The sequence below is a fragment of the Bos mutus genome, chromosome 11 (assembly GCF_027580195.1).
Source record: "Bos mutus isolate GX-2022 chromosome 11, NWIPB_WYAK_1.1, whole genome shotgun sequence".
NCBI classification, from domain to species: Eukaryota; Metazoa; Chordata; class Mammalia; order Artiodactyla; family Bovidae; genus Bos; species Bos mutus.
This window is the reverse complement of record NC_091627.1, coordinates 24,032,540-24,045,228: the sequence shown is the minus strand read 5'-3', so window position 1 is coordinate 24,045,228 and position 12,689 is coordinate 24,032,540. Positions and strand designations below refer to the sequence as shown.

General features: G+C 37.9%; 1 protein-coding gene across 2 annotated transcripts in view; it reads right to left on the bottom strand.

Moving 5' to 3' along the window:
* Positions 1 to 12,689, bottom strand: part of DDX1 (DEAD-box helicase 1) — a 40,168-nt gene that overhangs the window by 6,122 nt on the left and 21,357 nt on the right. For both annotated transcript variants that reach the window (XM_005891038.3, XM_070379140.1), the window contains exons 14-19: positions 7,801 to 7,861; positions 5,015 to 5,113; positions 4,148 to 4,237; positions 3,225 to 3,413; positions 2,263 to 2,314; positions 290 to 436 (exon numbers count right to left, since the gene is read on the bottom strand). In XM_005891038.3, the coding sequence (XP_005891100.2) occupies positions 290 to 436; positions 2,263 to 2,314; positions 3,225 to 3,413; positions 4,148 to 4,237; positions 5,015 to 5,113; positions 7,801 to 7,861 (638 nt within the window). The remainder of the gene's footprint in view (positions 1 to 289; positions 437 to 2,262; positions 2,315 to 3,224; positions 3,414 to 4,147; positions 4,238 to 5,014; positions 5,114 to 7,800; positions 7,862 to 12,689) is intronic.

The following is a 12,689-nucleotide window of genomic DNA, read 5'->3' as shown; positions in this document are numbered from 1 at the left end:
TTACACTTGAAATTTTAACATTAATCAAAACTTCACCGTTCCTCTAAATAATATAAGGACCTTAGAACGCTGTGATTCATCTTCACTGCAATAAAACTACCTATGTGGAAAACCATCTCATCGTTTTTCCTGGGACTGATCATATGGGAAAGTACTGGATAAGCACAGATACTTTCAGTGCAGTCACTGCTTTAGTCCTGGGCATGAGCGCTACACTGCATCAGCGTGGGACTAACAGTCTATTAAGTGAGGAAATGAACACAGTTTATTTCAAGGGAGGAACTACTACCTCCTCCTTGCTGCATAAAATACTGCTCCAAGTTGTCACAGTCGATCTTGGTTCTACAGAAAATAATTGCTTGATCCATCTTGTGTTCCTTGATGGCTCGGACAGCATACTCCCCCTTCAGGATTTTAATAGCTTCAGACCACATCTCTTGAATAACACAACAACAATAACAAAAAAAACCACAGAATTTCAATCTGAAATTGTCAGGAACACACATAATCACACAGACTTACAGCTTAACTCACCTAAAAATCTCTATTTTAATGCAACTATTATAGCCAAAAGCAAGCAATAAAAAGATAGGATAAAATGGTGGGAGAATCCACTTGCTCATTTATTTTTGTTTCTCTTTTTTATGCCAGTTTATGGGATACCAAAACACCTATAACCATTCGTCATATAAAAATGTACATGTACACACACATACACAAATAAACAGAAATACCCACAACAAAGCTTTGTTCTTACAAAGACCAAAGAACTAGTATTCTGCCTTGCATTAGTTTCCCTAAATGCTCAGTAAATGTTTACTCAATTACTTCAACCCCCTTTAAAAACTAATAAATGGTACTTCCTAAATCAATCTAAACAACAGAAAGTTCATTTTTCACTCTATGAAATAAAAATTTTACATCAAATCTAGTTAGTGACTTCTCAGTTGCCACCCTGCAAGTATCTATTTTTCAGTGTGAAGCTGGGCTATAGTTACTCCACAACTGTAACCCAGTGTATTTCTAAGGTGGCTCTGATCATCTCTAATTGTAGTAAAAACTAAGTAAAACTTTTACAAGGAAAAATATATGAAGCAGTAAAAAATTTTATTTTATAAAATGCATTCTCCAACTGTGGGATGTTACATTATTTTGACTATCCGTGTGCTCCTCCCCAACTGTACTAGCTGAGCATACACCTTATAAACTTGGAGCTGCACGTAAAAATGAGTTCAAAGGAACCCTCTTTAATCAAAATTTCAGGTAACTAACCATTTAGATACCTGCCAAAAATCTACCATTGAATCCAATCATTAACAAAATGCAATCTAAGCCTTCCTTGCCAATGAGCCACCTGAGACATGGGACACCAGACATGTGGCCTAATGGGTTTCAGATCTCTTCTAGGTTCCGTTCTTGAAGCACTAGCCTTCTATCATCGACTCAGTGGACATGAATTTGAGCAAACTTCAGGAGACAGTGGAGGACAGAAGAGCCTGGTGTGCTGCAGCCCATGGGGCCACAAAGAGTTGGACACAAGTTAGCAACTGAACAACAACAACCATCCTTAGTTTCATGCTGTTATCTTCATGTATCCTTGAATATTATACACCTCTTACAAACTATCTCAATTCTGCATGGAAGTATCTTTATTAAATCAGAATTTAATTTTAGGCTTTTTAAAAATTGATAAATGTTTAATGATATGGAGTTTCAGTATGGGAAGATGAAGTACTGGAGATGGATGGTGGCGATGGTTGCACAGTAGGAATGGACTCAATGCTATTGAACTGTATACTTTAAAATGATTAAAATGGTAAATTTTATGCTATGCCTATTTTACCACACACACAAAAGAATCAAAAACCCATTTGAGGATCATTTCTGTGTCTTTCACAGGGTCATACCTAACGTCACTTTGTTACTCAATTGCCAGACAGGAAGAATCTACGTATAATTCCTCTGGGAATTCAGGACTAAAATACAACCTGTAGCCAGAGAAGTTCACTGGTTTCCTAGAAAAATTAGACTTCTATAATCCAAAATATTTGTATTTTATATGCCAGGAGACTAATATCTTAAATTCAGTGATTAATACTTCTACAAATTGACTGGTATGAGCTCGTCCCCCATTTTTAAGTTATTTCTGTTTTTTATTTTCGTATCTCCTGTTCCTTCATAAGAGCAGACAGAGCAGAAATTCAGCAAAGCAGATCAATTCAAACCTTTCCCCACACATTTTTATTGATTCTTCTAACTTACCTGGACTGTTAGCACCAGGTCTTGTGTTATCTTTTGCATGAACTTCATCAGTCTATCAAAAGAAAAGGATGAAGGGTTAAGTGATGATTCAGAACAGGCGTCTTTTTTTAAAGGGAGAACTGGATCTAACTTTAGATTCCATCTCAGACATCCATCTTTATCATCTATAGGCAAAACCATTCTTCAGATTCAGAAAAACTCTTATTAATTATAGGTCTGCTACTGCTAAGTCGCTTCAGTCATGTCCGACTCTGTGTGACCCCATAGACGGCAGCCCACAAGGCTCCCCCGTCCCTGGGATTCTCCAGGCAAGAACACGGGAGTGGGCTGCCATTTCCTTCTCCAATGCATGAAAGTGAAAAGTGAAAGTGAAGTTGCTCAGTCGTATCTGACTCTTTGCAACCCCATGGACTGCAGCCCACCAGGCTCCTATGTCCATGGGATTTTCCAGGCAAGAGTACTGCAGTGGGGTGCCATCGCCTTCTCCGAATTATAGGTCTAAGGCTAATCAATTTTAAATATAATAATAAAAACACAAAGGTGGTTTTTAGAACACTATTTACAGTAAGCATACCCATATTATATTAATATAAATCTAACAAGAGTGAAATAAGTGGGAAGATGGACTCAGGAAATTGGTATTTAGGGAAATAAGGCATATCAAGAAGAATAAAAATACTACTAAAAAAGGAAACTATAGTGTAAGAAGTTACACAGGCAACCCTATGTATTTATGAAAATTATAACAAGGAAGATGGCTCACAGAAGTAACTTTATATGTATAAAAAAGTAAAGCATGAGCCCATCCTTTATTCCATACCTGACAGACCTAAACTTTTCTGGCAATATGCAAACCTCTCAAAGGTCCGATGTCTGGTCACCTTGAGCATCACAGAGGCTCAGGGTAAACTCGTTCATGAATGCTTTACGCTATACACAGGTGCACCCTGCAGAGCACTTACCCTAATGTGGCTTTTCCCAAGCCTTTCCCAGAGCCTGTCCGTTTTGGGGTTCACTGGGACAACAACGTGGTGGACAGTATCTGGGACGGAATCCTCTCCTTTCAAATCGACCCACGTGGGAAAGTGCATGATCTTCTCAGACAGTTTCTTCACATCAAAAGAATGCAAAGTGGCTGAGCACACAATCACCTAAGAACAGAAAAAACAGTGTTTAGATAAACTTTTACTTTAGAGTGACAATAATGAATCCAGCATATGAATACAGACACGGGGCATGGGGCTGAGTAGGCCTGGAACCTAACACGAGTTCAAAACCTGACTCTGCAGCAACAACTAGCGATGTGACTTTGGGCGGGTTAGTCCTGAGCTCCAGCCCCTCACTGCCATGGAAATCACACCACCTAGTCCCCAAGGCCCTACAAAACTCAGATGAGCGAAAAGGTTTTTAAAAACCTAAAATCATAAGGTACTATGTATCTCCTCCCAAAAGTTTTTACCTCTAGAATTCTTCCTAAGAAAACAGAATGAGAAAGAATAATATTTTAAGAAATAATTACTAAGGAAGCAACTGTTTTGCAACAGCTCAAGACATTTTTCCTTCAAAAAGGAAGGAGTGCTCAGAATCTTGAATATAAACCCTACACTCTGTAGAAAAGGGGGGAAAAAAAAACAAAAAAGCTAAGAATTTTTTACTTCTAGTCTTCTGTTATACTTAAGTCATGTCCTCAAATTCCATCCACCTTATTTCTAAAAGCAGCTCCTAAGACTGTTCCTTTGTGCGCACTATTTAATCAGGTAAGAAAGAAAACATTTTATGCAGTAGTTAACTTAACCAGAAGACACTAAAATGTGAATGTAACAAACAAGCATTAGTACATAACAAATGCCTACATGTATTTGAAAATGCGTTAGTTATTGTATACCTGAAGTCTTTTTCCATCAGAGGTAATCTGAGGAATCTGATTGTGAATCCTATTGATAAAGTCAGAGTAACCTTGAGAAAGAAGCCCATCCTATAGCAGAAGCAAAAAAAAGCATTAGGTTTTAAACCAGTATCTAAATCTCTTCTAAATCAATCGCAAAACAAAAGACATGGAAACTAATTCATACATATCTCCATACTTTCAAAATTATTTTCTATTGGATACTGAAAGAGTTATTAATTCAACTTTAAAGCCCATGTGACTACAATATGAAAAAAACCTCATATTTATAACTTAAAAATCATACTCTGGTATTCTAAAACGAACATGAGAGTTAATAGCTCCCACTACATCTCCTTAAGAATATGACTTTAACATGAAAAAACAAAAAGCTTCAATGTTGAAAAGCTACTTCATCTTGAAAATATATCTCAAGAGCCCAAAACACATAAATGCAATTGGAAATGTTAAAAAAAAAAGTACGTACAAACAAGATAATTATTTGGCGTAGAAAACAAACTTACATATCTAATAATGAGGGTGGTTAAATAAACCATGAAGTATGCATGTAAAAGATCACTAGGCAGCCTTTAAGAACTGTTCATAAATAATGACATGAAATACTTCTGTACCATATTTAAAAAAAAAAAAGATTTCCCAGATTCCACACAGCCTGACTACAACTGCATAAAATAGTCTTTACTATAAATATAAGGAGTGAATGGAAATACACCAAACTGGTAACAAGATTTCTAAATATTAGGATCATGATTGAATTGTATTTTTTAAGTCACACATTTTATCTCCAAAAACATAAGCAGAAAAAAAAATTTTTTTCTCTGAAAGCATGAGTAGATTTTAACATACAGCTTCATCCAGGACCAGGAATCTAACTTGGGATAAGTTCAGCTTTCCGGTAGACACCAGATCATCCAGTCTTCCTGGAGTGCCAACGACAATATCCACCTAAAAAATACACCAAAACAGCACCTTATGAAACTTAAAGGACCACTGCAATCCCCTTAGAATAGCAACCAACAACGGCCCACTTACAATAAAAACATGATACTGAAGTAGTCATAGTCAACTATACATCCGCAAAAATGGGAGTTCTAGATACTGCTGAAATGTTCAATTTGTATCTGGTTTGAAATTAGTGTTGACCACTTTAGCAACTGATTTTAACATTTTTAACTGTTATATACAGTCTAATTATAGCAACTCTGAAATTAAACCAGGATCCAAACCCCAATTCTACTATGATCCACTGTGTAACCTTAACTAATTTCATCTCGTCTAGTTTCCATCTTCTCATTCCCAGGGTGGCTGAGAAATCCACCTGTCAATTCAACTAAGGACAAGTTTCATTTATATTTTTATTAAAAAAATTTTCAAGCACCCACAAAGAGAACAGTATAATGAGCCCCTACACCAGCACACCTGATTAACATTTTAAAATTGCACACACACATACACACCAACACACCTTTTAATCAAGTCCATGGTACAGTGAACAGAAACATGGGCTTTGAAGTAAGCTCTACCTATAAGTTGTAAGATCTGGGGCAAATTACTTAATATTTGGTATAAGTTCTTTTCCTAATCTGTAAAAACAGAGAAAAGGACCATCACAAGGTCTGTTGTTGGAACTGCATAAGAAAACGTGTAGAATGCGTTTAACAGAGCCTGGCCCATTTCTAGAAAGTACTCAAAAGGGGATAAGTATTTTTAAAGTGTGTACAGAATGTATGTGTGTGAACACAATAAGGTATTATATAGAATCATTCAATAAATTAAGACAGTTCTAAACTTCTCCTCTTTACCAACAGGGATAAAAAATCACTTCTCTTGTTTTTCACTTGTTTTCTCCACTCCAGATTAAAAACGTAACCATCTCCAAACAAATTTATCACTGTAGTCTCATTACTTCAATATTTCACCCCCTGAAAAACTGAGAGTACTGTCCTGAAAAGACTTTTAATTTGATCCAGTGGAAGGCATTTATAGCCCCATAAAAAATGAAAGATATTGCTGAAGCTACTGTTTCAACTGTGTTGATAACTATAATCAAGTCTCAGTTCAATCTAGAAAATAGTCTGAAAATATGGAGATAAAACCCTTCAACGTATTAAAACAATGTACTATGTGCCAAGTACTGCGCTATATACACAGCAGTGAATACGATACCACTCTGCTTCTTTGTGTAATGTCTCTTTACAAAGGATGCTAACCCACCATGCAAGTTTCCTCCCTCCTCATTTCAGTAGGTAGTCGGCATGAAAACAGACACCAGGTCTCTCAGGTTCAAAAAAAAAAAGTCAAATTGGAAAAGCCTGCAAGAAATATTTATATAAATTGGATAACAGCACCAAGCACTTCTTCAAGTCTAACTGCATATGTTGCATAATTCTGCAACTTTAAGAAATTTTATAAATTAAGTAGTTCTATTCTCTGACTCCAGAGCTGACTTCTGGCCCCAGCGTAAGACAGAACACAGGGCTGAGGGAGAGCCAGAGGGCAGTGGGAGATAATAGAGGCCAAGAAGGTAAGATGGAAAGAAGAGCAGAAGGAGAATATATTACAAATTCTCTTAAGTAGAAAGGACCTGAGTCCTAACAAGAAAGCTGTGGAGTAACATTGCCTTTACTTTGCCATCAGCTGCAGTCAGTACCAAATTTTAGATCTAACTGGCAAAAGCAGATATAATTCTCTAAAAGCTCTGTAGCTGGAAAATATAAGAAAATCACTTATGGGGAAAATAAATTTGGATGTGAGGAACCAAGATAGGGAATGAACATATTAAATCTTTCTTATAACCACTAAAACATGACCCGTCAAGTAAGAACATATCAAAGCAATATTACTATCTTAGAACAATATTAAGTACAGTAATATGATTCCTTGCCTCTAATATGCTATACCAGGTCAAATCAAAACCATTCAGCATAAAATTTCATTTGACAGCAGCACCAAGGAATTAGAGGGAGAGCGTATTTGCTCACCATGACTCAGTATCAGGCTGTTTAAATTAAATGATAAAATATTTAGGAAAGGAATGGAAGAGAACTTTGTAAGAAAAAAGTTACCTCATACATACAGAATATTTTATGAAGTTCTACCTGTATTTGAATGGACGAACAATTCAGTTTCCCAAACATCCTCCCCAGTAAGGAGACTCACAGTCCTAGCTTCGTTCTTGGTAACTGCACAGCCTTTAAGACAGACCTGAATTCGTCTCCCTCCCACTGGAACCACCACCTCACCACCCCTCAGCCTCCAAGGATCACTGCTAATACTTCTACCTTCTCTGCAATCCACCTTATCTCCATTTCTATTTTTCACTCCAGTTTCCTCTTTCTCAGCTACTCCCAGAGGAAATGACTGTTTAATGCACGAAAATGGGAAGGAATTTTCAGGTGCTCAAAAGATAAACCAAAAGAATTCATGTATGTTGGAATTTTGCATGAGGTGTTTGGAAGAGACTGCTGCACTGTATACTTTTGGGGAAAGAAAAGGAATACCTGTAAGATGTTTTTGAACATACATACACTCTTGTGATCTTGTTTTCATTTCAGCCTCATTTTTCTTGAAACACAACAGAACTATATTGTCAAAATGACAACACAAAATGTTACTTTAAAAGTACAACTTACCCCATTATCCAAAACAGAGAGCTGATCCCGTGCTGCGACACCTCCAATTATCAGAAGCTCCCTGAAATGAATGAATACCAGAATAATAATGTAGAGAAAGATGAAAGCCTGCTTTTTTTCCCCCCAATTTTGAGGAGGTACATATTCAAATTGAATAACTGAAAAAGAATCTGTAATAAAAGTCTAGAGAAGGAAAAAAACAAGGCCTTTCATTTTCAGAAGCTAATAAAATGTTAATGAATGGTAAAGTTAGGAGAATGTAAAACCTTAGAAGCCAGAAAACAGCAGTCCTCATCTATGCATCTTCCTATATTAGGATAACTCCAGGTGCCCTGAAATCAGATTTCAATGAACCTTTATAGACACATGTGGTTTTATGTGTATAAAATATACACTCATATAGATTCTTAAAAGTTGCCTCCAGGTCAGTAACTAAAAACTAGGGGATGGGGTGAAAAGAGATTTTTCACAGAATATCCTTTTGTATTTGAATTCTTCTCATTCCAGATAATAATACTTCCAAAAATATGTTTAAATTAAAAGACTGTCTTATGCTAAGATTATTAATTCAATGCAGGGAAAGAAAAGTCTTTTCAACAAATGGAGCTAGAACAAACGGATATGCAAGAGCCAAAAAATGAAGTTAAATCTCATTCTCAGGCCACACACAAAAATTAATGCAGAATGAATTACAGAGCTAAACACAGATATAAGATCTAAAACTATAAAATTCTTGGGGAAAAAAATGCAAATTTTCATGATCTTAGGTTAGGCACAGTCCCTTACAACACCAAAAAAATAAGCAAACAAGCAACAAATGAAAAAATAAACTTGACTTCATCAATATTAAACACTTTTACACTTCAAAGGACACTCCCGAGAAAGTGAAAAGGCCCACAGAATGAGAGAAAATACATGCAAATCATGTATATTTAACCATACTACTACATATATCTTACAACTCAATAATAAAAAGACAAATAACCCAACTGAAAAATGGGCAAAGGATCTGAACGGACATTACAGATGGCTGGTAAGCCCAAGAAAAGATATTCAACAAGATTAGCTATTAGGGAAATACAAACCCAAACCACGGTTAGGTACCACTGCACACCCATTTGGAGAAGGCAATGGCACTCCCCTCCAGTACTCTTGCCTAGAAAATCCCATGGACATAGGAGCCTGGAAAGCTGCAGTCCATGGAGTCGCTGAGGGTCGGACACGACTGAGCAACTTCACTTTCTCTTTTCACTTTCATGCATTGGAGAAGGAAATGGCAACCCACTCCAGTCTTCTCGCTTGGAGAATCCCAGGGACGGGGAAGCCTGGTGGGCTGCCGTTCATGGGGTCACACAGAGTCGGACACGACTGAAGTGACTTAGCAATAGCAATAGCAATAGCAATAGCACACCCATTAGGAAGGCTATAACTGTAAAGACAGATAATAAGGAGAGGATGTGGAGAAACTGGGACGCTCACACGTTACTAGCAGGAATGCAGAATAGTGCTGTACCTTCGGGAAACAGCCAGGAGCACCTGAAGGTGTTAAACAAGAAGCTACTACATGAGCCAGCAGTTCCACTGCTGGGCATATTCCCAGGAGAAACGGAAATGTGCGTCCACACAAGACTGTACACTAATGCTTACAGCACAGTAAGCAATAAGTGGAAACAACACAAACATCCATGAAGCCATGAATGGATTAATTAAAAATGTGGTATATGCATACAATGGAATACTTCTTGAAAATAAAAAGGAATTAAGTACTAATACACACTGCAACGCTGATGAACCTTACAGACATTATGATTACGTGAGAGAAGCCAGTTCAAAAAAAGCACATATTATTTGATTCCATTTATATATAATAAGCTGTCCAAAACAGGCAATTGATAGATGGAAATCAGTGGTTGCCCAGGGACAGGAAGGTTAGAGGGAAATGGGAGTGACTGTTAATAGGCAGCATTTCTTTTGAGAGTGATGAAAATGTCCTAAAATTGGCTTTGGTGGTTGCACAACTCTGTGAATATAAGAGAAGTTAAGATAATCTGTACATTTTAAAAAGTGAATTGTATGATATGTTAATTATATCTCATTATGTGCATGCTCAGTAGCTCTGTTGTGTCCAACCCCATAGACTGTAGCCTGCCAGGCTCCTCTGTCCTTGGGATTTCCCAGGCAAGAAAACTGGAGTGTGTTGCCATTTCCTCCTCCAGGGGATCTTCCCAACCAGGGATGGAACCTGCGTCTCCTGCATTAGCAGGCGATTCTTTACCACTGAGCCACCTGGGAAGCCCATATCTCACCACAGCTATTCCCAAAAAGATTGTCTCTTTTTTATAAATAGCCTACAAAATTACTTCCTGAGGTGGCCAGACAACTTTTAATCATTCATTTTAAAAACAGCAGAAAATACAGAGAAGGTGTCAACACTTAGTCTCATAAATTCTATGACAGATTAAAAAAGTGGCTTTATGGTTGCCTTCTGCCATCTTAAGCGATTCAGATAGTAAAAATGAAAAACCAAAAAGCCTTCTATTGTGTGCAAGTCTATTACCTTGCCACGTCCCTAACCACCTACCACTCTAGAGCCATTATGTTTCCTAAATCTGGTAACGCCAGATGCGAAACTGGCTACTTAAGAATCACCTGGAAGACATGCCATTCTTCCTTAAAAAACAAACAAACAAAAGAGCTCTAATTCTTATTTCCAGGAAATCTGATTCCGTATACCCAGAGGAGAGATCAATAAATGTGCAGTTTCAAATAAGGTCCTTAACTTCTGGGTTCGGTAACTACAGTCCTAAATCTATCATTTCTTTTATAAAACTTTACTCTTATCTACCTTTCTAATCAGATATATTTACGTCTACAAATTTATCAGACGAAAAACTACACAAACACGTAACAATCTACGCTTGTGAGCAGAGCACTGCAGGGCTGAGGAATGTGAAAGACCAGCCCCTGCCTTAAGGAGTATAAAACTGAGCTGGGACGAGTAAAATTATGCACATTTAAGACCAGGAACGCTAACGTGACGGTGTGTATGGATTACAGGGAGGCAAATGCAGTCAGTCAATCTCCGAGGAGGGAGAAAGGACTGGGCCAGTACCGATACGTTAGCTTCCCAGAAAGAACCAGGACTTGAGCTGGGTCTTCAAACAAGGGAAAGGTTCAACAGTACTAAATACTGAAATGAGAACCACTCCACTTGATCATCTTAACAAATAAACTGATCTTATTGTCCATCTTCCCTTCCAGACTTTGTCCAGATGCACGTTAATCTTTACCCATAATTACAGCGCAAAAATCAACCTATATGAGCATGTTATGTTCTTCCAAAAACACTCCCCTGTGAAGAGCTCCGAGCCCCTGATACTAGGCAGGTGCTCTGGAAATGTACTCTGTGTGACACCCTCGGTCGTGGCCTCAGGGCGTTTCGTCACATTACTGCTGTGTTGTTTCTCTCCCCACCACTCTTGTCTCCACTTCTGCACACAATTTTATAAAAGCAAAGATGAATTCTCAGTTATACCCTAATTCCTAACCTAAGTCTTCACACCTTAGGTAGGTATTCAGACAGTTACTGAAAGAATGAAGTGCATCAATCCTTAAGACAAAATTACAAATTATTTTACCGAAAAAGTTTTACTAAGTATAAATTTATCCCTGAATTAAGTTTAACTTGTAAGACAGATTAATATTTAAAAGATGCGCCTGCTGCTGCTGCTAAGTTGCTTCAGTTATGTCCGACTCTGTGCAACCCCATAGACGGCAGCCCACCAGGCTCCCCCATCCCTGGGATTCTCCAAGCAAGAACACTGGAGTGGGTTGCCATTTCCTTCTCCAATGCATGAAAGTGAAAAGTGAAAGTGAAGTCGCTCAGTCGTGTCCAACTCTTAGTGACCCCATGGACTGCAGCCCACCAGGCCCCTCTATCCATGCGATTCTCCAGGCAAGACTACTAGAGTGGGTTGCCATTGCCTTCTCCAAAAGATGCGCCTATGGGACATCAATAATTCAAAGTTTCTGAAGTTAGATCGTGTGGATGGTTGCACAATCTCATGACCATATACTAAAAACCACTGAATTGTATACTTTAAATAGTAAATTTTAACAGTGAATGTGAATTATATTTCAGTAAGAAAAGGTCATTAAAAGCGAAATTAATAAAAATCAACTGACAGATGTTATGTATGGTATGGCTTTCCTGGTATTGAGAAGGTAGAAAAGGCTTTTCTGTAAATGAAAGGGATTGTTACTGAGCCAGAAGCTCCCCAAGCTCACTAGACTTGTGGTCTCCCCGCAGTGGCAGAAAGAACCCCCCAACTAGAGCGACCGGCCTGATGCCCACAGGCAAGGTGGTCACCACTGTGAGACAGGCGAGAGTTAACCACCAAGTCAGGTTTACCAACACAGGAGACAGAGTGATACATTATCTATGCAAATGAAGTGATGAAGCTAAAATTAATGAAAGGGATCCTTTAATGAATTTTTACTCTGATTCTATTTTGCAAATTATGACTCTTTATGTAAGAAACACAGGAAAAATCTCAATTTACTTTTTGGACTCTAAAATCACTGTGGAAGGTGACTGTAGACATGAAATTAAAAGACACCTGCTCCTTGGAAGAAAAGCAATGACAAACCTAGACAGCATATTAAAAAGCAGAGACATTACTTTGCCTGCAAAGGCCAGTATGGTCAAAACTATGGTTTTTCCAGTAGTCATGTACAGATGTGAAAGCTGGACAATAAAAAAGGCTAAGCACCGAAGAACTGATGCCTTCGAACTGTGGTGTTGCAGAAGACTCTTGAGAGTCCCTTGGACTGCAAGGAGAACCAACCAGTCAGATCCTAAAGGAAATCAACCCTGAATATTCATTGGA